At 49.0% G+C, this 21226-nt stretch overlaps 1 protein-coding gene across 6 annotated transcripts in view; it reads right to left on the bottom strand.

Moving 5' to 3' along the window:
* Nucleotides 1-21226, bottom strand: part of mapk10 (mitogen-activated protein kinase 10) — a 485536-nt gene that overhangs the window by 109753 nt on the left and 354557 nt on the right. For all 6 annotated transcript variants that reach the window (XM_085963726.1, XM_085963697.1, XM_085963687.1 and 3 more), the window contains exon 7: nucleotides 1847-2012. In XM_085963726.1, the coding sequence (XP_085819852.1) occupies nucleotides 1847-2012 (166 nt within the window). The remainder of the gene's footprint in view (nucleotides 1-1846; nucleotides 2013-21226) is intronic.

The following is a 21226-nucleotide window of genomic DNA, read 5'->3' on the forward strand; positions in this document are numbered from 1 at the left end:
TTAGAATTGTTGATGAAGACACAGTGTGATTTCAGTTCTTATTATTCTTCCCTATAATCGGGATTCTTATACTCTTCAGATTTTGTACTTACAATGGAACAGCGTTCAATGCTGAATATAAATCAGTTTCATGTGTTTAAGAAAATTACCGCTTTAATACTTAAACTGTTAATATCTAGGCAGCTCAGTAGTGTATTGTATTGTTCAACCAAAATGCTATTTCGTGGAGAAGCAGGATGTGCATCTGTACACATAATACATAATGGGGTACATTTTAACTTGGCCCACCCAGCGTAAATAGAGGGGTAGTAGCCCGGAAATGGCTTACTGCTGTGCTGACGTGGCCAATGTCTTCAAAGGGCCTTCCTCTGGGCGGCCAGAGTGCTTGCCTGTTTCAGGAGCTAGGCCCATTTAATACACAAATCAGTGCCCTATGACCTACATAGGGGCCCAATTTAAATTATGACGGACAACTGGGCGGAGCATGGACTGTGCACGCACCACCCAGTTTTACCAGGAGGTACAGCAGACGAGGCTGCAAAAAGGTAAGTTTAAAATTGTTTTCGTGGGATTCATTTGAACTGTAGCGCTCGTTAGTGTTCGCAACAATGATATAGGCTGCTGCTGCCCCAGAGTCCCCACTTCACGATTACCGCCCCACCCCCACCCACACCCCCAACCGCCCCCAGGTTGGCCTCTGGGCCACCTGATATTGCAGCAGTCTGGAGCTAGCAAGCTGCACCGGGCACCTGTTTGGTGCCCACAGCTTGCCAGTAGCCTGGTAATGAGGCCCGGCACTCAAAATCCTCCCACAGGCAGGGTCGGGCAGCTGGCTGGTGCACTCTGCTATCCAGCTGCCTGATAGTTAAAATCTACCCCAATAACTTCTCAATTTCAGTAGGGACTTCGGGGAAAGTGCTAATTGGTGGCAAAGCATGAATCACAGGGAAGGAGGAAATACATTGAGTGTAAATCCACTTGCATATATCTTAACATGACACAGGAGAACTGGCACAGGTTTGGAAGCAGAACTTCTGCCTGCTCTGTTGGAATTGGCAACCTAAAGCTGGGAGGAAAATTAATAACAAGTAGGACAAAATTACATTTGTATTTATCCATATAGTGTATAATCAATCTATCTATATTTCTTTGCAACCCCTCTCCCTGATTTTCTTCCCCTGAAATTATTTTTAAATTTTGTTTTCCAGATGTGGACATCACTGGAAATGCTGAAGAGCGTGACCATCTCTAGTTACCCTAAGGTGGTGGTAGTGGGCCTTCTACTTGAACCACTGCAGTCCTTGTGGTGATGGTGCTACTCATAACGCAACCACCTTCAACTACGAAGGCAATATGGGCTGGGTTCTGGGCCACAGCTATCATCAACATCTACTCTTTGCCTAGGTAATTTCCTCCATCCCCCAATAGTCTACAACACCACCCAGTCACCTGACTGAGAGCTGACAAGCTCATCTAACCAGCCCACACATTCATGTGGCAATCAACCAGAGGATCTAGTTGGGATGACCATTCTTTTGAATCTCATGGTTAATTGCCACATGAACTCTTGGGCTGGTTAGATGAGCTTGTCTGCTCTCAGTCAGGTGACTGGGTGGTGTTGCAGATTATTGACTTGAATTGCTGGACTGCCTTCAGATAAAACAATTACTCTATGTCATATCATTTGTTAAGTAGTTCTTTTTAATGTATGGAAGGCTTAAAATCTTTTTTTTAAAGGTAACAGATTTTTAACGCAACAGGATGATTCAAAATATGCAAAACATAATGATGTGTTCTGTGTAATTAAGCAACAATAAAAAATGTGATTGTCCAGTAAACATCTCACCATTTTCTTTGTACCCCATCCCCAGAATTACTTCCGGTGCTCTATAATAACGGGTTACTACATAGGGGGTCATCATGAAGCTTGTTCCAGCAGTCCTTGCCAATCCAAAGTCAAGGATTTTCAGTGTGCAGTCTGACTTTACCACTATATTGCTTGGTTTTAGATCCTGTGAATATAAAAAAATAAATTAAAGTCCAATATAACTAAACAGTTTTGTGGTCACTTTTACCAGCTTTTTATTTACAGGGTATTAAAACTGAATTCAAATTCTCAAGCTGCCATGGTGGTATTTTAAGGTGTGTTCCCTGGATTATTAGTCCAGCCTCTGAATTACTAGTCCAGTCACATAACCACAACACTACCAGAAATGCCAGATTTGAACTAGCGCTGTGAAGTAGCTCACCAATCGGGGGGCGGGGTCGCAGGAAATCTGGCGGCTCCTCCGTGAAGAAAAATCAGACTGGAGCCTTAAAGGGGCAAGAAGGGGCAATCCTGGTGTATGGGTCACGGAGAAACCAGCAGCAGGTGGGAAGAATTTTGTTGGGCCAGGAGGAGCATTAAAAACTTTCACTTACTGTTTTGCAGTGGTCCCTTTAAGAACCGCTGATTAGGCCATTCTATGTCACATATGGTCTGCCCATTTTTAAGCTGAAAATTGCATTGGGGTCCTATGCATGTCACAGGACCCTCATTTGCATGCCTTAATGAGGCACCTGTTTGAAACAGTTGGATGCTCTGGCTGCCGATTACCAGGACTAGATGGAAATGGTGGCCCAGTGGGAACGGGGTTAAGTACTGCACTCCTATTTTCCCATCTGAAAATGGGAATAAAATTTGTCTCTTTGTATTTTTACCAATAATTGTTTGTTCCATTCCTTTGTGACTAGTCCAAACAGTGTTCCAATTTCTCTTCTAAATTTAGGCTTTCGGAACGGGGTTCCATTCAGAATTTATTATGGAAACTTTTACACATTAAGGGGTTGATTTATGTCCCCGTTCCCAGACAGAACATGGTGGTAGCACGGGGGAAATGGCAGTGCACTATTTATTGCCCTATTCCGGTTATCAATTTGCACGCCGCCATTTCCATCTGGTCCTGGAAATGCGTGACCAGATCACCTCCCTGTTTTATTTGGGTGCTTCTTTAAGATATGCAAATCAGAGTCCGATGACATAGATAGGATTGCATGCTCCGCCCACTGTAACTTGCCATAGAGCGACCTAACCAGCTGTCTTAAAGAGGCTACTGCAGCCTGTTCTAAAAATGGTAAGTAAAAGTTTTAAAATATTTTCTTGACTCCATAAAGATATTCACACTCTCTGCTGGTCCTTCCAATACCCCACCCAGGGATTGCCTCCCTGTCGCACCCTAAGGTGCTACTTCCGGCTCAAATGTGAGGAGGAGCTGCCAGACCTCCAGCACCCACATCCACCCCCAATTGGCGAGCTGCCTGTTCAGCTCTGGTAGCTCTCTGAGATTATTCAAATTAAGCCTGGCAATGAGAATGGTTGTGGTCCATCGGGCGGACGGCAGGCTCACAACACTAAGGGCAGGAATTTAACTCAGGAGTCGGGTTGGAGGCGGGACTACAACTTTTGGGGTTGTAGTCCTGCCTCCATCGAGATGCGGCCAATCCACACGATTTTAACTTGATTGACCTTGTTGAGCCCGCCCAGTGGGCTCAGCAGACCAATTAAGGGCCACCCGGCAACAGGTGACGTCACAAACTGAAATTTCATCTGTCAAGAGCTTTTGACAGATGAAATATCAGTGTTTGAAAGCTGTTTGAAGCTGTCAAACACTGACAGTCTTACTTCTAACCTGAGTCCTTCTCCACAGGCTCAGTTAGAAATCTCTCCTGCACAGTAAGCTGAAGGCTGTCACTTTTGACAGTTCGCAGCCATTCTGCTTTCTGTGCCGATGAGATGAGGGACTCCGGGAACCTAAAGGAAGGAAGGCTGAAAAGGTAAGAAAAGGTATGTAAAATGTATTTAATCACTTTAGACACATCAAACCTTTGCACTCATGCACACATCACTCACCTGAACACCGACATCTCGACCCCTCCAAGTCCTTCAACCCGACGGCCTGCCTCCTCTAATTTGGTGTAGTTTAGAAACATAGAAGATAGGAGCAGGAGTAGGCCATTCAGCCCCTCGAGCCTGCACTGCCATTCAATGCGATCATGGCTGATCATCCAAGTTCAGTACTCGGTCCCTGCTTTCTCCCCATACCCCTTGATCCCTTTAGCCTTAAGAAATATATCCAACTCCTTCTTGAATATATTTAATGAATTGGCCTCTACTGCCTTCTGTGGTAGAGAATTCCACAGGTTCACCACTCTCTGGGTGAAGAAATTGCTCCTAATTTCTGTCCTAAAAGGCCTACCCCTTATCCTTAGACTGTGGCCCCTGGTTCTGGATTCCCCGACCATCGGGAACATCCTCCCTGCATCTAGTCTGTCCAGTCCTGCCAGAATTTTATAAGTTTCAATGAGATCCCCTCTCATTCTTCTAAACTCCAGCGAGTATAAGCCCAATCGACCCAATCTCTCCTCGTACGTCATTCCTGCCATCCCAGGTATCAGCCTGGTGAATCTTCGCTGAACTCCTTCCATGGCAAGAATATCCTTCCTCAGATAAGGCGACCAAAACTGCACACAATACTCAAGATGTGGTCTCACCAAGGCCCTGTACAACTGCAGCAAGACATCCTTGTTCCTGTACTCAAACCCTCTCGCTATGAAGGCCAACATACCATCTGCCTTCTTAACTGCCTGCTGCACCTGCATGCTTACATTCAGCGACTGGTGCACAAGGACACCCAGGTCTCGTTGCACTTCCCCTTCTCCCAATCTATTGCCATTCAGATAATAATCTGCCTTCCTGTTTTTGACACCAAAGTGGATAACCTCACATTTATCCACGTTATATTGCATCTGCCATGTTTCTGCCCAATCACCCAACATGTCCAAATCATCCTGTAGTTTCTCGGCATCCTCCTCACAGCACACACGCCCACCCAGCTTTGTGTCGTCTGCAAATTTGGAGATATTACATCCAGTTCCCTTGTCTAGATCACTAATATATATTGTGAATAGCTGGGGTCCAAGGACCGATCCCTGCGGTACCCCACTAGTCACTGCCTGCCACTCGGAAAAAGACCCGTTTATTCCAACTCTTTGCTTTCTGTCTGCCAACCAGTTCTCTATCCAAGTCAATACCTTGCCCCCAATCCCATGTGCCTTAACTTTACACGCTAATCTCTTATGTGGGACCTTATCGAAAGCCTTCTGAAAGTCCAAATACACCACATCCACTGGTTCTCCTTTATCTATTTTACTAGTTACATCCTCAAAAAACTCCAGTAGATTAGTCAAGCAGGATTTACCTTTTGTAAATCCATGTTGACTTTGTCCGATCCTGTCACTGTTTTCCAAGTGCTCTGCTATTACATCTTTTATAATGGACTCTAGCATTTTCCCCACTACCGATGTCAGGCTTACCGGTCTGTAATTCCCCATTTTTTCTCGACCACCTTTTTTGAATAGTGGGGTAAAATTAGCTACCCTCCAATCCATGGGTACTGTTCCAGATTCCATCGAATGTTGGAAGATGATCAGCAATGCATCTACTATTTCTAGGGCCACTTCCTTAAGTACCCTAGGATGTAGATTATTAGGCCCTGGGGATTTATCGGCCTTCAATCCCATCCATTTCCCTAACACCATTTCCCTACAAATACTAATTTCTTTCAGTTCCTCCCTTTCATCAGACCCTATGTTCCCCGATATTTCTGGGAGGTCAATTGTGTCCTCCTTTGTGAAGACAGAGCCAAAATATGTATTTAATTGGTCTGCCATTTCTTTGTTCCCCATTATAAATTCCCCTGATTCTGACTGCAAGGGACCTACGCTTGACTTCACCAATCTTTTTCTCTTCACATATCTATAAAAGCTTTTACAGTCAGTTTTTATGTTCCCTGTAAGCTTACTCTCATATTCTATTTTCCCTTTCTTAATTAATCCCTTTGTCCTCCTTTGTTGAATCCTAAACTGCTCCCAATCCTCTGGATTACTGCTTTTTCTGGCCAATTTATATGTCTTCTCCTTGGATCTTATGCTAACCCTAATTTCCATTGTTAGCCACGGCTGAGTCACCTTTTTTGTGTTATTTTTATGCCAAACTGGGATGAACAAATTCTGTAGTTCATCCATGCGGTCTTTGAATGTTTGCCATTGCCTATCTACCGTTAACCCTTTGAGTGACATTCCCCAATCAATCCTACCCAATTCGCGCCTCAGACCATCATAGTTTCCTTTATTTAAATTCAGGACCCTAGTCTCCGAGTCAACTACTTCATTCTCCATCTTAATGAAGAATTCTATCATATTATGATCGCTCCGACCCAAGGGGCCTCGTACAACAAGATTGCTAATTAATCCTTTCTCGTTACATAATACCCAGTCTAAGATGGCCTGATCTCTGGTTGGTTACTCGACATATTGGTCCAGGAAACCATCCCGTAAGCACTCCAGGAATTCCTCCTCCACAGTATTGTTACTAATTTGGTAAGCCCAATCTATGTGTAGATTAAAGTCACCCATGATGACTGTTGTGCCCTTTTTGCACACATCTCTAATTTCCCTTTTAATGCCATCCCCAACCTCCGCATTACTGTTTGGAGGTCTATATACCACTCCCACTAACGTTTTCTGCCCCTTGGTATTTCTCAGTTCTACCTGTACAGATTCCACATCATCAGAGCTAATATCCTTCCTTACAATTGTGTTAATCCCTTCTTTAACCAGTAATGCTACCCCACTTCCCTTTCCTTTTTGCCTATCTTTCCTGAATATTGAATACCCCTGGATGTTTGGAGCCGTCGGGAATCCCACACTTCAACATCCAAAATAGGGTTAGGCTAAAAACTGCCTGTTAACTACCTGTTAACAGGCAGTTAATTGCCACTGATCCCTTCCCGCCTCGGGTAGGCGGGTCCCAGTGCGGGGTGGGTACCCACCTCCTTTGAAACTAGCATGGAGGCGGGTTTGGGTGCGGGAAGGGGTCGGGACCTCTGATTTCGGGATTTTAACCCCTCCCCCCATGCCTCCAATCCCGACTCCACGGCCCTAACTCTCTGGTATACTGGTGAGGGCGATGGTTCCTCTGGGGAGTACAGCCAGAGCCAAGCCACGGCATCATGGGTGGCTCAGCTGTACATGGGGGAGAGAAGGAAGGTCAGGAAAGCAATAGTGATAGGGGATTCAATAGTTAGGGGAACAGACAGGCATTTCTACGACAGCAGATGTGACTCCAGGATGGCTTGTTGCCTCCCTGGTGCCAGGGTCAAAGATGTCACTGAGCAGCTGCAGGACATTCTGAGGGGGAGGATGAAGAGCCAGAGGTCGTGGCCCATATTAGTACCAACGACATAAGTAGAAAGAAGGATGAGGTCCTGCAGGAAGATTTTAGGGAGCTAGGAAAGAGATTAATAAGGAGGACCTCAAAGGTAGTAATCTCCTGATTACTCCCAGTGCCACGCGCTAGTGAGTATAGAAATAGGAGGACGGAGCAGATGAATGTGTGGCTGGAGAGATGGTGCAGGAGGAAGGGCTTTAGATTCCTGAGGCATTGGGAATGGTTCTGGGGGAGGTGGGACCTGTACAAGCTGGACGGTTTGCACCTCAACAGGGCCGGGACCAATATCCTCGTGGGGGTGGGGTTTGCTAGTGCTGTTGGGGAGGGTTTAATCTAGCTGTGCAGGAAGGTGGGAACCTGAGCGTAGTTTCAGAAGGGAGAGAAGCAGAGCTGGAAATAAAAGGTAGAAAATTAGTAAGTGAGTTTGGAAGGCAGAGGGAACAAAGGCCAGAACATAAACAACAAAGGAGTTTGTCAGTGCTTAATGGTATATACTTCAATGCAAGGAGTCTACTGAATAAGGCAGTTGAGCTGAGGACACATGGAAATAAGATATCATAGCTAATACTGAAACATGGCTGAAAGAAGGGCAGGAATGGCAGCTCAACATTTCTGGTTATAGGGTTTTCAGACAAGATAGAGAGGGGGATAAAAAAGGAGGGGATTGCAATATTGGTTAAAGAAACAATTACAGCTGTGAGGAGGGATGATACGCTAGAAGGGTCATCAAATGAGTCCATATGGGTTGAAAAGAAGACAAAAAGTGGCGATCAACAATAACAACTTGTATTTATATAGCGCCTTTAGCGTAATAAAACGTCCCAAGGCGCTTCACAGGAGCATTAAAAAGCTAAAAATTTGACACCGAGCCACATAAGGAGAAATTAGGGCAGGTGACCAAAAGCTTGGTCAAAGAGGTAGGTTTTAAGGAGCGTCTTAAAGAAGGAAAGAGCGGTAGAGAGGCGGAGAGGTTTAGGCAGGGAATTCCAGAGCTTAGGGCCTAGGCAACAGAAGGCATGACAACCAATGGTTGAGCGATTATAATCAGGGATGCTCAAGAGGCCAGAATTAGAGGAGCGCAGATATCACGGTGGGGGGGGAGGGGGGTGTTGAAGGAGATTACAGAGATAGGGCGGGGCAAGGCCGTGGAGGGATTTGAAAACAAGGATGAGAATTTTGAAATCGAGGCGTTGCTTAACGGGGAGCCAATATAGGTCAGCGAGCACAGGGGTGATGGGTGAACGGGACTTGGAGCGAGTTAGGACACGGGCAGCCGAGTTTTGGATCACCTCAAGTTTACGTAGGGTAGAATGTGGGAGGCCAGCCAGGAGTGCATTAAAATAGTCAAGTCTAGAGGTAACAAAGGCATGGATAAGAGTTTCAGTAGCAGATGAGCTGAGGCAAGGGCGGAGATGGGCGGTGTTACGGAGGTGGAAATAGGCATTCTTAGTTATGCTGCAGATACGTGGTCGGAAGCTCATTCCAGGGTCAAATATGACACCAAGGTTGCAAACAGTGACAGATGTTAGGGAGAGGGATGGAGTTAGTGGCTCGGGAACAGAGTTTGTGGCAGGGACCGAAAACAATGGCCTCGGTCTTCCCAATATTTAATGAAGAAAATTTCTGCTCATCCATAACTAGATGTCAGACAAGCAGTCAGACAATTTAGAGACCATAGAGCTGGGTGTCGTCAGCGTACATGTGGAAACTGACACTGTGTTTCAGATGATGTCGCCAAGGGGCAACATGTAGATGAGAAATAGGAGGGGGCCAAGGATAGATCCTTGGGGGACACCAGAGGTACCGATGTGGGAGTGGGAAGAGAAGCTGTTGCAGGTGATTCTCTGGCTATGATTAGATAGATAAGAATGGAACCAGGCGAGTGCAGTCCCACCCAGCTGAATGATGGTGGAGAGGCGTTGGAGAAAGATGGAGTGGTCAACCGTGTCAAAGGCTGCAGACATGTCAAAAAGGACGATGAGGGATAGTTTACCTATGTCACAGTCACTAAGGATGTCATTTGTGACTTTGATGAGAGCTGTTTCGGTACTGTGGCAAGGGTGGAAACCTGATTGGAGGGATTCAAACATGAAATTGCGGGAAAGATGGGTACGGGTTTGGGAGGCGACAACATGTTCAAGGACTTTGGAGAGGAAAGGGAGGTTGGAGATGGGGCAGTAGTTTGCAAGCACGGAGGGTCAAGGGTTGTTTTTTTGAGGAGAGGGGTGATGACACAGATCTGAGGGAGATGGGTACAGTACCTGAGGAGAGAGAACCATTAACAATGTCAGCTAACGTGGGAGCCAGAAAAGGAAGTTGGGTGGTCAGCAGTTTGGTGGGAATAGGGTTTAGGTTGCAGGAAGTGGGTCTCATGGACAAGATGAGCGCAGAGAGGCCATGAGGGGAGATCGGAGAGAAACTGGAGAAAGATGTGATTTCAGGGCTAGGGCAGGGGGGAACCTTAGAGGAAGTTTTGCACGGTGGGCTAGGGGAAGGAAGGGAAGTGGCAGAGGCAACTGAATGGATGGTCTCAATCTTAGAGACAAAGAAGTCCATGAGCTCCTCACACTTGTTGTCGGAGGTGAGGGTGGAGGAGGCGGGAGAGAGATTTAAGAAGATGGTTAGCAGTAGAGAATAGGAGCCGGGGTTTATCTTTGCATTCCAGAATGATTCTGGAATAGTGAACAATTTTGGCAGATGAGAGCAGGACCTGATAATGCGTTATGTGGTCCAGCCAGATCTGGCGGTGAATGGCTAAACCAGTTGTCCACCATATCCATTCAAGTCTGCATCCCTTGAACTTAAGGGAGCGGAAATGAGGGCTGTACAAGGGGGAGTGGCCAGGGTGAGAGAGAGTAATTGTTTTAATAGGAACTAGGGCATCAAAGGTGGTGGTGAGGGTGTGGTTGAGCAGGTCGGTAGCTGCAGAAATGTCATGGTGAATGAATCACACTGCTGGGGGTGTACTATAGACCCCCAAACAACCAGAGGGAGATAGAAGAGCAATTACGTAAGCAAATTTATTAGAAGTGCAAAAACAATAGGGCAGTAATAATAGCGGATTTCAACTACCCTAATATTAACTGGGATAGAATAAAAGGTATCGAGGGCGCAGAATTCTTAAAAAGCATTCAGGAGAGCTTTGTTAGCCAGTACGTAGCAAGCCACACAAGAAAGGGGGTAGTTCTGGACTTAGTTTTAGGCAATGAAGCTAGGCAGGTGGAATGGGTATCAGTGGGAGACCATTTTGGCAGTAGTGATCATAAGTCAGTTAGGTTTAGCATAGTTATGGAAAAGGACAAAGATAGACCAGGAGTAAAAGTTCTCAATTGGGGAAAGGACAATTTTACTAAGCTGAGATATGAAGTAGAAAAAGTGGACTGGAAACAGCTACTTGTCAGAGGAGTGGAGGCATTCAAGGAGGTTATAGTGAGGGTTCAGAGCAAGTATGTTCCCACAAAGAAAAAGGGTGGGACTCCCACATCTAGAGCACCCTGGATGACAAAGGGTACACAGGGTAGAATAAGACAATAAAGGGAAGCTTTTGTCAGATACCAAGAGCTAAATACTGCAGAAAGTCTAGAAAGAAAAAAGAAAGACTTGCATTTATATAGCGCCTTTCACGACCACCGGACGTCTCAAAGCGCTTTACAGCCAATTAAGTACTTTTGGAGTGTAGTCACTGTTGTAATGTGGGAAATGCGGCAGCCAATTTGTACACAGCAAGCTCCCACAAACAGCAATGTGATAATGACCAGATAATCTGTTTTTGTTATGTTGATTGAGGGATAAATATTGGCCAGGACACCGGGGATAACTCTAATGCTCTTCTTCGAAATAGTGCCATAGGATCTTTTACGTCCACCTGAGTGAGCAGATGGGGCCTTGGTTTAACGTCTCATCCGAAAGACAGCACCTCAGACAGTGCAGCATCCCCTTCAGCACTGCACTGGAGTGTCAGGCTAGATCTTTGTGCTCAAGTCCCTGGGGTGGGACTATGAACCCACAACCTTCTAACTCAGAGGCGAGTGTGTGACCCACTGAGCCACAGCTGACACTAGAGGAGTATAGAGAGTGCAGGGGTGAAATTAAAAAGGAAATTAGGAAAACAAAGAGAGGGCATAAAAAAACACTGGCAAGTAAAATCAAGGAAAACCCAAAGATATTTTATAAATACATAACGAGCAAGAGGATAACTAAAGAAAGAGTAGGGCCTATTAGAGTCCAAAAAGGAAACTTGTGTGTGGAGGCGGAAGACATGGGTATGGTTCTTCATGAATACTTTGTGTCTGTCTTAACAAAAGAGAGGGATGATGCAGACATTGTAGTTAAGGAGGAGGAGTGTGAAATATTAGATGAGATAAACATCGTGAGAGAGGAAATATTAAGGGGGTTAGCATCTTTGAAAGTAGATAATCACCAGGCCCAGATGAAATGTATCCCAGACTATTAAGAGAAGCAAGGGAGGAAATAGCAGAGGCTCTGACCATCATTTTCCAATCCTCTGGCTACAGATGTGGTGCTGGAAGACTGGCGGACTGCTAATCTTGTACCCTTGTTTAAAAAAGGGGAAAGGGAAACTGAGTAATTACAGGCCAGTTAGCCTAACCTCAGTGCTGGGCAAATTCTTGGAAAAAATTTTGAGGGACAGTATTAATCCTCATTTAGAAAGGCATGGCTTAATTAAGGACAGTCAGCATGGATTTGTTGAGGGAAGGTCGTGTCTGACTAACTTGATTGAATTTTTGAGGAGGTAACAAGGAGGGTCGATGAGGGTAGCGTATTTGATGTAGTCTACATGGATTTTAGCAAGGCTTTTGACAAGGTCCCACATGGCAGACTGGTCAGAAAAGTAAAAGCCCATGGGATCCAAGGGAAAGTGGCAAGTTGGATCCAAAATTGGCTCAGTGGCAGGAAGCAAAGGATATTGGTCGACGGGTGATTTGTGGCTGGAAAGTTGTTTTCAGTGGGGTTCTGCAGGGCTCAGTACTAGGTCCCTTGCTTTTTGTGGTATATATTAATGATTTAGACTTCAATGTAGGGGCCATGATTAAGAAGTTTGCAGATGACACAAAAAATGGCTGCGTGGTTGATAGTGAGGAAGAAAGCCGTAGACTGCAGGAAGATATCAATGGGCTGGTCAAGTGAGCAGAAAAGTGGCAAATGGAATTCAATCCGGAGAAGTGTGAAGTAATGCATTTAGGGAGGGCTAACAAGGCAAGGGAATACATAATAAATGGTAGGATACTGAGAAGTGTAGTGGAACAGAAGGACCTTGGAGTGCATGTCCATAGATCCCTGAAGATAGCAGGACAGGTAGATAAGGTGGTTAAGAAGGCATATGGGATACTTTCCGTTATTAGCCGAGGCATAGAATGTAAGTGCAGGGAGGTTATGCTTGAACTGTATAAAACACGAGTTAGGCCACAGCTAGAGTACTGCGTACAGTTCTGGTCACCATATTACAGGAAAGATGTGATTGTACTAGAGAGGGTACAGAGGAGATTTACAAGGATGTTGCCAGAACTGGAGAGTTTTAGCTATGAGGAAAGATTGGATAGGCTGGGGTTATTTTCATTGGAACAGAGGAGGCGGAGAGGAGACTTAATTGAGGTGCATAAAATTATGAGGGGCCTAGATAGAGTGGATAGGAAGGACCTATTTCCCTTAGCAGAGGTCAATAACCAGGGGGCATAGATTTAAAGCAATTGGTACAAGGATTAGAGGGGAGTCGAAGAGAACCTTTTTCACCCAGAGGGTGGTGGGGGTCTGGAATTAACTGCTTGACAGGGTGGTAGAGGCAGAAACCCTCATCGCATTTAAAAAGTACTTGGATATGCAATTGAAGTGCGTAACCTTCAGGGCTATGGACCAAGAGCTGGAAAGTGGGATTAGGTTGGATAGCTTTTTTCGGCCGGCACAGACATGATAGGCCGAATGGCCTTCTTCTGTGCCATAAATTTCTATTAACACTTGAAAGGATTCGCAAATTTCATGTCTCCCCGAAGAATTACTTTTGGTTTATTAAAGAAACCCTGGTTGGACTGAGTTTAAAATCCAGGGCTCAACAAGATGGCTGCAGTCAGCCTCATGGCCAAGGCCTGTAAGTTTCGGTTTGGACTCACAAACTTGGATTCCGATGACTGTGAGAAGGAACTTTCCAGAAACTCGAATGCAGGCAGACCTTCTGCATTTATGCATGAGAAGCAAACTCAGTGGCATTCGGGCCTCTGATTAAAACCCATCAAGGTTGTTTACACAAACAATCAAGAGCAGGCAAGGCCGATTCAACACGTAATGGGACAAGGTTAGCTGCATTTCAGGCCTTCGTTAGAGAACATCGACACTGTTTACAAAATGATTAATGGGGCATTCAGACTGGAATGGCCCCATCAAGAAACCAGTTGGACAAAGGGGAACACTGATGAGACGTTTAAAACCGATTAACCGGCCATCCAGATCGGTGGGCCCAGATCGGTACCCTTTGTATGAGTTTTAACACGTCCAGATCAGACAAAGAAATGAGCTGATCTGGCGGGAGATAAGGGCTACCGGGAAGGGTATAACTAGTCCCTCGGGAAGCCATCTCTCTCTCTCTCTCTCTCTCTCCCGCCTTGCCTCCGGTGCCCTGCCGTATCATCAACCCAGCGAGAGGATCGTCGACGAAGAGCCCATCCAGGGAAGTAGGATACCCGCAGTTATGTTTGAATTACTGGGGTATCTCTGCTTTGGGGCGGTGAAAATCTAAAACATCGGCAGGCAACAGGGCACGGAGCAGGCGTTTTCAACATCCTAGACTGGTGAGCATCAACTTTCTGGCGCATTACAAGACAATCTAGATAGGTGTAAAGGGTGGGAGTTCAGGGGAATTGCTAAAGTGTCATTTTAGTCATTTTCCCTCAACGTGTCCGTTTCTCCTCCCCCGTTAAGTGTAATTGTGTTGCATCCATAGCGATTTTCTCTGTATAGTAATTGTTTCTCTATTTTTAATAAACATTGGTTTTCTTTGTACCAAACCACTGGTCTCGTTTGTCTATATCGCTACTTGTAAATAAGTCCGGTGGTCAGAACCAGAGGGGAAGTGATTCGAAGCGCACGGGGCTGGAGCAGCTCAGACACGACTGACTGGCCAGACACAAACCCCAAACCAAAACCAAAATGGCGACCGCGGCAGGACCATCGGCGACAGTATGCGATATGACAGACAGTGGTGCAGAGGGAGAAACCGCAATGGAAGAGAGGTTGTCCACTTATGTGTGTAGAAAGGTCAATATCGCCGAGAAATGGGTGGGCGCTATGTTGAAGGCCGAGCATCCCATAGACGCCGCCGCCCAGTGGACGGCGAGTAAACAGCATAAGAGGGCAATTGAAAAGGCAGTCTGGTTAATGTATTACAAGAAACAAGTCCTAGTGTTGGACAGTGTTGTAGCAGCGCAGGCTGCCAAGCTCAAGAAATTGGCCCTAGAAATGCAGGATAAGGTTTTAGCGGAAGAGAAGGTGCTAGTGGCGCTTCAGGCGTTAAGCCAAGAAAGAGCGCAGACGGCCAAGGAACAACAGACAAAGGTAGAGCGCCTGGAGGCCCGGGCCCTCGGAGTGCAATGGGAACACCAGGCAAAGGTGGAGCGCCTGGGGGCCCATGCCATCGAGGTGCAACGGGAACACCAGGCAAAGGTAGACCGCCTGGAGGCCCGGGCTGTCGAGGTGCAACGGGAACATCAGGCAAGGGTAGAGCGCCTGGAATACCAGACCGCTGAAAGTAAAGCCAGCGCTAGGCGCAAGATGAAGCACTTGGAATACCAGGTTAGAGAGGCGAGGAGCAGCGAGGTAAGGCTGCAGGACACGATTTGCGACCTCACCCAAGAATTAAAAGAGCAGGAGGAGAAAGTAAGGGAGGTAAAGGCAGCATACAAGCTAGCCTGCAACCAGGGGTTCGAGGAGGCAGATCACGGGCCCTGTAGGGAGGAGATAGAAAGCTTGGGCATGGCCTTATCGAGGGCGAAGGGCATGGTATGCCTCATCAGCCCGAAGGCGGGCCAGTCGGACTTTACCGGCAACCCAAACAGAACCATCCCACAGGCAGCACCCAGAACAAAGTTGGCTAGGGAATCAGAGGTCCCACGGCCGCCACCCATAGCTCCGAGCTTTCAGGAGTCCTGGTAGCAAGGGGAGGTGGAGGATGAGGTGGTAGGGGAAGCACAGCAGGCCCCGCTAGATAGGCCGGGACCAGGACCAGTGTACCCCCTCCGACAATGGAGGTACGGCCCGCCCATTGATGACGAGGACCCAGGGGCCATTCAAAATCAGTTTGTAGTGCCACATGGCACCCAACAGCTCAGGGCCATGGTTAGTCACATCCCCAAGCTCACCGAAAAGGGAGACCCCTCTCTGCACTTCAGGGAGATAGAACAGGCAGCGTGTGTTAATGACTGCGATGACGCAGAGCAAGCTAAGATGCTGCTGTTTTCTCTGGGGAGTGATCTCCTCCAGACCCTATCTGATGAATGTAAGAAGGGGCAGAAAGATTATGAGGATTTGAGGAATGAGATATTGGAGGCCATGGGACTCAATGACGGTAGTCCGTTCGCCCGGGTGGAAAAAACAGTACAGCTCCCAGGGGAGTCCCCGCAGGTGTTCGCAGACAGGCTGTGGCCAGTCTACCGGAGCGCATGCCCGGGAATGCCAGCGCGGACATTACTGAACCAAGTCCAATTGACCCACTGGCTCCATTGTCTAATGACAAACTGCTTGCCCCAAATCCGAGCCCAGGCTGCGGCCTGGTTTGACCCCAGTAGCCCCCAGACCACCGAGGAAATGGTGATCCACCAGCTCACGATAGCATTTAAAAATATGAGGGGTATTGAGATGCCCCAACCCAAGGGAAAAGTCCATGAGGTTAAACCTGGGGGCCAGAATAAGAAAGAGTGGCACCAGGAGGGGAACCGTCCCTCCCAGACTAAGTTAAACTGTTACGGGTGCGGGAAGGACGGCCACTGGTGCAAGGATTGTAAGAATCCCTGGAAGGAGAATAAGGGAAAGAATTCATCAGCCCCAGCCCAAAAGGCAGAGCCAGGTATCCCTCCCGCTGCGATCGAGCCACTCTTGGAGTCGATACGATCTCTCCTCCTGACCAGCCAGAGGAAAATAGCAGCCACCACCGGCGTGGTGGTTCCCTCGGCCCCCTTTGATGCCCCACAATGACTGGAGCCTGCGCAGCCTGTCTACCTGAGTGCTCTCCAGTATGACAGATGGAAGAGACCGCTCGTGCAGATGGAGGTAGAGAAGGTTAAAGGAACTTATCGGCTGGATACGGGAGCATCATGCACCGTGATCCAGGCAGCTAACCCCACCACCTCACCTCCGTCTAGCGGGGTTTCATACGTTCTATCGGGGTTCACCGGTAAGGAACAGGCGGGAGCATTCTCCAAGCCGCTCTCAATCCGTCTGGGGACGCTCCGGACCAAATGAACATGCATTCTGGCGAAGTGGGAGGTGGAGGGAGGAAAGGGGATCCTAGGGGCCGACTTCATCGTGGGCCACGGGATCCTCATGGATCTCCGCAATCATTGCCTTTGGGGAGCCAATACGGGTAAAAAGGGAGTGTAGTAGTCATCCCGAGCAAGGAAGAGAAGGGGACCCTGTGTACTGTGAAGCCGAAAGAAGGTTACAACCTCGGGCTCATGGTCGACGGTGTCCCGGGGGAATTTCGGGCATTCGTGCAGGCTAACCTAGCTGCGTTTGCCACGCACCAACACGACTGCAGGAGGGTCACCGGATTTGAGGTCAGAGTAGACGGGAACCCCATGGCCCGGCCTCAGAAGCAATATAACTTCCCCAGGGAAGCAGAGCCCGACATGGAGGCAGCCATGTCCTCTTTAGTACAGCAGGGAGTGTTGAGGCCCATAGCCACCCATGTTAACTCTCTGCTTTGGCCGGTTAGAAAACCGAACAATTCATGGAGAGCCACGGTGGACTATCGGGTGCTCAACAGCAATATCCCCGCGTGCGCCCCCACAGTGGCAGCAGTGACCGACCTCATCGGGAATATTCCAGCATCCGCGACCACGTTCACAGTGCTGGATATTTCAAATGGGTTTTGGTCCATCCCTTTGAGGAGGGAGGACCAGTATAAGTTCGCTTTTACTTTTAAGGGGCAACAGTATACTTGGAACTGCTTGCCACAAGGCTTCCATAACAGCCCCAGCATCTTCCACCAGTGTATGGCGGATAGCTTAAAGGAATTTAGTCAGCCCACCCAGTTGCTGCAGTATGTGGATGACCTGCTCTTGTTTACCGACTCAGTCGGGGAGCATGGCCCGCCACTTGCCGAACTGCTGGAGCTGCTACAGAGTAAGGGGTTCAAAGTCAACCCGAAAAAGGCGCAGATCGGCCAGCGGGGAGTTAAATTCCTGGGCCTAACCGCCCGCGCAGGGGAGAGAGCCATAGACAAGGCTAGGAGGGAAGCAGTCCAAGAGTTGCCGGTCCCCAACACAGTGAGAGGTGTGAGGTCGTTCCTAGGGTTAACGGGGTACTGCAGGGACTTCATTGAAGACTATGCAGCCACAGCAGCCCCTTTGCTCCGACTCCTACACAAAGGAGTGGAGTGGTCTTGGGATGAGGGTTGCCAGGCAGCATTTGTCAAGCTCAAGGGAGACTTGCAGACCGCACCAGCCCTAGGAGCCATAGATGGGGGGAAAGAGTTCTTTTTGGAGGTAGCGGCCAGCGGGGATAGTCTCAGTGCTGTGCTGCTCCAGGAGCGGCATGGCAGGCTAAGGTCCATGGTCTACTCCTCCAGAGTACTCACTGATGTGGAGAGGAGCTACTCAATTTGCGAACGGCACCTTTTGGCCACGTATTGGGCTGTGAAAAGATCCTTGATCTTCACAGGCACCTCTCCCATCACCCTCCTCACACACCACACACCCACCCAGATGCTTCTGGACGGGAGGATTAAAGATGGGACAGTCAGCAGTGCACGCATTGCGCGTTGGACCCTCCTCCTCTCGCAGATGGATCTGAAGGTGAGGGGCCTTTGCGAGCCAAAGCTCGCGGCCAATATGGTATATCCTGGAACAGCCCATCGGTGTTCCATAGAAGGGGTATGGGAGGTGAACGCAGGTTTACGGGCCAGGATACATCCCTCAGGCCGCGAAATCTATGTAGACGGTTCCAGCACGGTATCTGCTGGCGAACAACTCACGGGTTGTGGAGTCTATGACCCAATGGCAAACATTGCCCTGGCGATCAAGCTCCCCAGCACCATGAGCGCCCAGCAGGCTGAACTGTCCGCGGTGGTGTACGTGGTTACCCACCCCAAAATCTTCCCCACCCCATACACAATTTGCTCGGACAGCATGTTCACTTGCAACTCGTGTACGGAATACCTGGCCATCTGGTCCCATCGCGGGTATACCTCCGCCGACGGGAGGCCCTTAACAGTAAAGCCCCTGCTGGAGAAAATCCTGGCAGCTGTGGGGGAGGAAGGCGAGGTCTTCATCCACAAAGTGAAAGCCCATTCCTCCACAGAACCCCGCAACCAGGGTAACCAGCAAGCCGACATGCTGGCCGCCCGTGGCGGCAGTTAGAGGCAGGGATGGGACCCAAGGGAGCTTAGGAGCAGTGTACGGTCCAAGCCCAGGACACTGTCCTGAAAGTCGTCATTAGCAGAGTAGTGGAGGGCAGGAAGGTAGAAGGCCCTTACGGCGCAGTGGCCCTCTCCATAAGGGAAGGCATGCTGTTCAAAGAAGAACAGTGGGTAGTACCCCAGCAACACCGGAGGGAGTTCCTTCAACTGGCCCATGAGGGTCCGGGAGGGAGACACCCCGGGCCTGAGACCACCTGGCAACGGGTGGAACAGGTGGGATGGTGGCCAGGACTCTGGGAAGACGTCCGCGAGTTCTGTGCTAGCTGTCTTGTGTGCGCTGCAAACAACCCCGACCCCCACAGAAGGAAGGTGCCCATGGGACACGTTAGGAGGGTAGAGGGACCATGGCAGTCGATCCAGATCGACTACATCGGGCCCCTGCCCACCGCCCAGGGAGGCTACAAATACTGCCTCGTCCTGGTAGACGTGTTTTCCAAGTGGGTGGAAGCCTTCCCCTGCAAAACGGCCACAGCATTGGGGACTGCAAGGATCTTGGTGCGAGAAGTGTTCTCGCAGTGGGGACTACCCCAATTTGTGGTGTCCGACCAGGAAAGCCACTTCACCGGCCAAGTCATGCAGAACACCCTTATGCTGCTCGGCATCAAGGGGAAGTGGCACGTAGCTCACAATCCACAGTCCTCAGGGATTGTGGAGCGCATGAACCGCACCGTTAAAGAAAAGTTGAGGAAGGAGACAGTGGGCTCGCCCCAAAAATGGGCGGAGGTCCTGCCTCTAGTTCTCATGGGGATCCGGGCCAGCCAGTCCATGGGTACAGGGTATTCCCCGCACTAACTCATGACCGGTAGGGTTATGAGGACCCCCACCCATGTCCTAGCCCCAGTTCTTACTGAAGGGCAGCTTCGGGAGATAAATCGGGATAAATTTGCCCGAACACTCCTCGAGCGCCTGAAACAGATTTATGAACAGGCAGCAAGTAGCATGGGGAAGCAGCATCGGAATAACCGGTTGCTGCTTGAGCCTAGCAAGAGTCACCAGTGGGAGATAGGGGACCAAGTGATGGTTAGGAACTATGCCCGAGTGGGGAGTTTAGAGCCACTGTACATGGGACCCTATAGCATAGTCGATAAAGCCAGCCTCATGGTTTACGCAGTAAAAATGCCCCAGCGCACAAAATGGTTCCATGTGAATCAATGTAAGTTGTTTAAGCCGGAGGCAGGGAAACAGGCAGCTGGGATTCAACCCGAGGTTAGAAATCCTCAGCCCGCAGCGGGGACGCGCACGCAGGCTGCACATGCAGGCGCAGTCGCGTGCGTCAAGGGAGAAGTTCCCCAGCACTTTGTCCAGACCACTCCCCCTCTCCTATGGGATTCCAAGGAGAAGGAGCCCGAATCAGATGGCCCCGAGCCCGTACCAGGTTTTGAACCTGGAGGGGAAGACCCTCAGCCGCCGGCAGCCGGCGACGAGGGATTGCTCGTCCCCAGTTCAGGTTTGGGAGGGGAGGGACCCGAGGGAGAAGGCCCCCAGCCAGCGAGGACTGTGACCTGAGCCAAGGGTCCACTCGCCAGGGTAGCCCCACTGGTAGCACTCCCTAGGAGGTCTCCTCGGCCACCCCAGCCCAGAAAAGTATGGTCACCTGCTCTTCAGTTAAAAAGGGCGGCCTCCCATGTCAGGGTGAAGCCGAAAGACAGAGGTCCCCAGCCAGCAGCCATAAGCTGCGAGGGACCAGAAGTGGAGATCAGTGCAGCCACGCCGCAGGGAGCAGCCTGCAGCAGCCCAGACAGAGATTAGGCTGCCCGCCTGGAGACGGGCGGCAGATGTATATAGTTTAGGTAGTATAATTTTAAGTAATGTGCAGAAGGTTAAGTTAGGGTGTTTTAATTTAATTCTATGTAAGGAACCGGTAGCCTATAAATTTTAAGTATGGAACCGTTCCAGAGTGCTGTCTACGTGAGCCGAGGTCGCGGGACCTGATCACACTTCCCCCGAGCCAGGGAGCCTCCAGGGAACCTGGCTAGATGCTTTTATGTCTTTTTCAGAATTTCGAAATGTGCGGAGGCATAATCTTGCTCGCCCTGTTCGGGCTGAGCCTCGCGAGAAGGGGCGATGTCGAGGACCATCATATCTTCGGATGCTCGGGGAAGAGAGCGCCCCTAGCACACGATGGAAGTGGTCTACGGGAGGCGGATGAAATCACCTCGTATAGCCACGAGGGGAGCTGGCCAGGATGGCTGGGATCCAATTCGACCCTGTATTCTAGTGAGACCGGCTTCATGTATGGGGAGGCCTCCCTCCAGTGCGCGAGGATACGACTCGTCACCCCAAGGATTAGCGTCACCGTGGGCAAAAGAATATGTTTG

The sequence above is a fragment of the Somniosus microcephalus genome, chromosome 2 (assembly GCF_052327205.1).
Source record: "Somniosus microcephalus isolate GS21.2 chromosome 2, FLI_Smic_1.0, whole genome shotgun sequence".
Taxonomy (NCBI): Eukaryota; Metazoa; Chordata; class Chondrichthyes; order Squaliformes; family Somniosidae; genus Somniosus; species Somniosus microcephalus.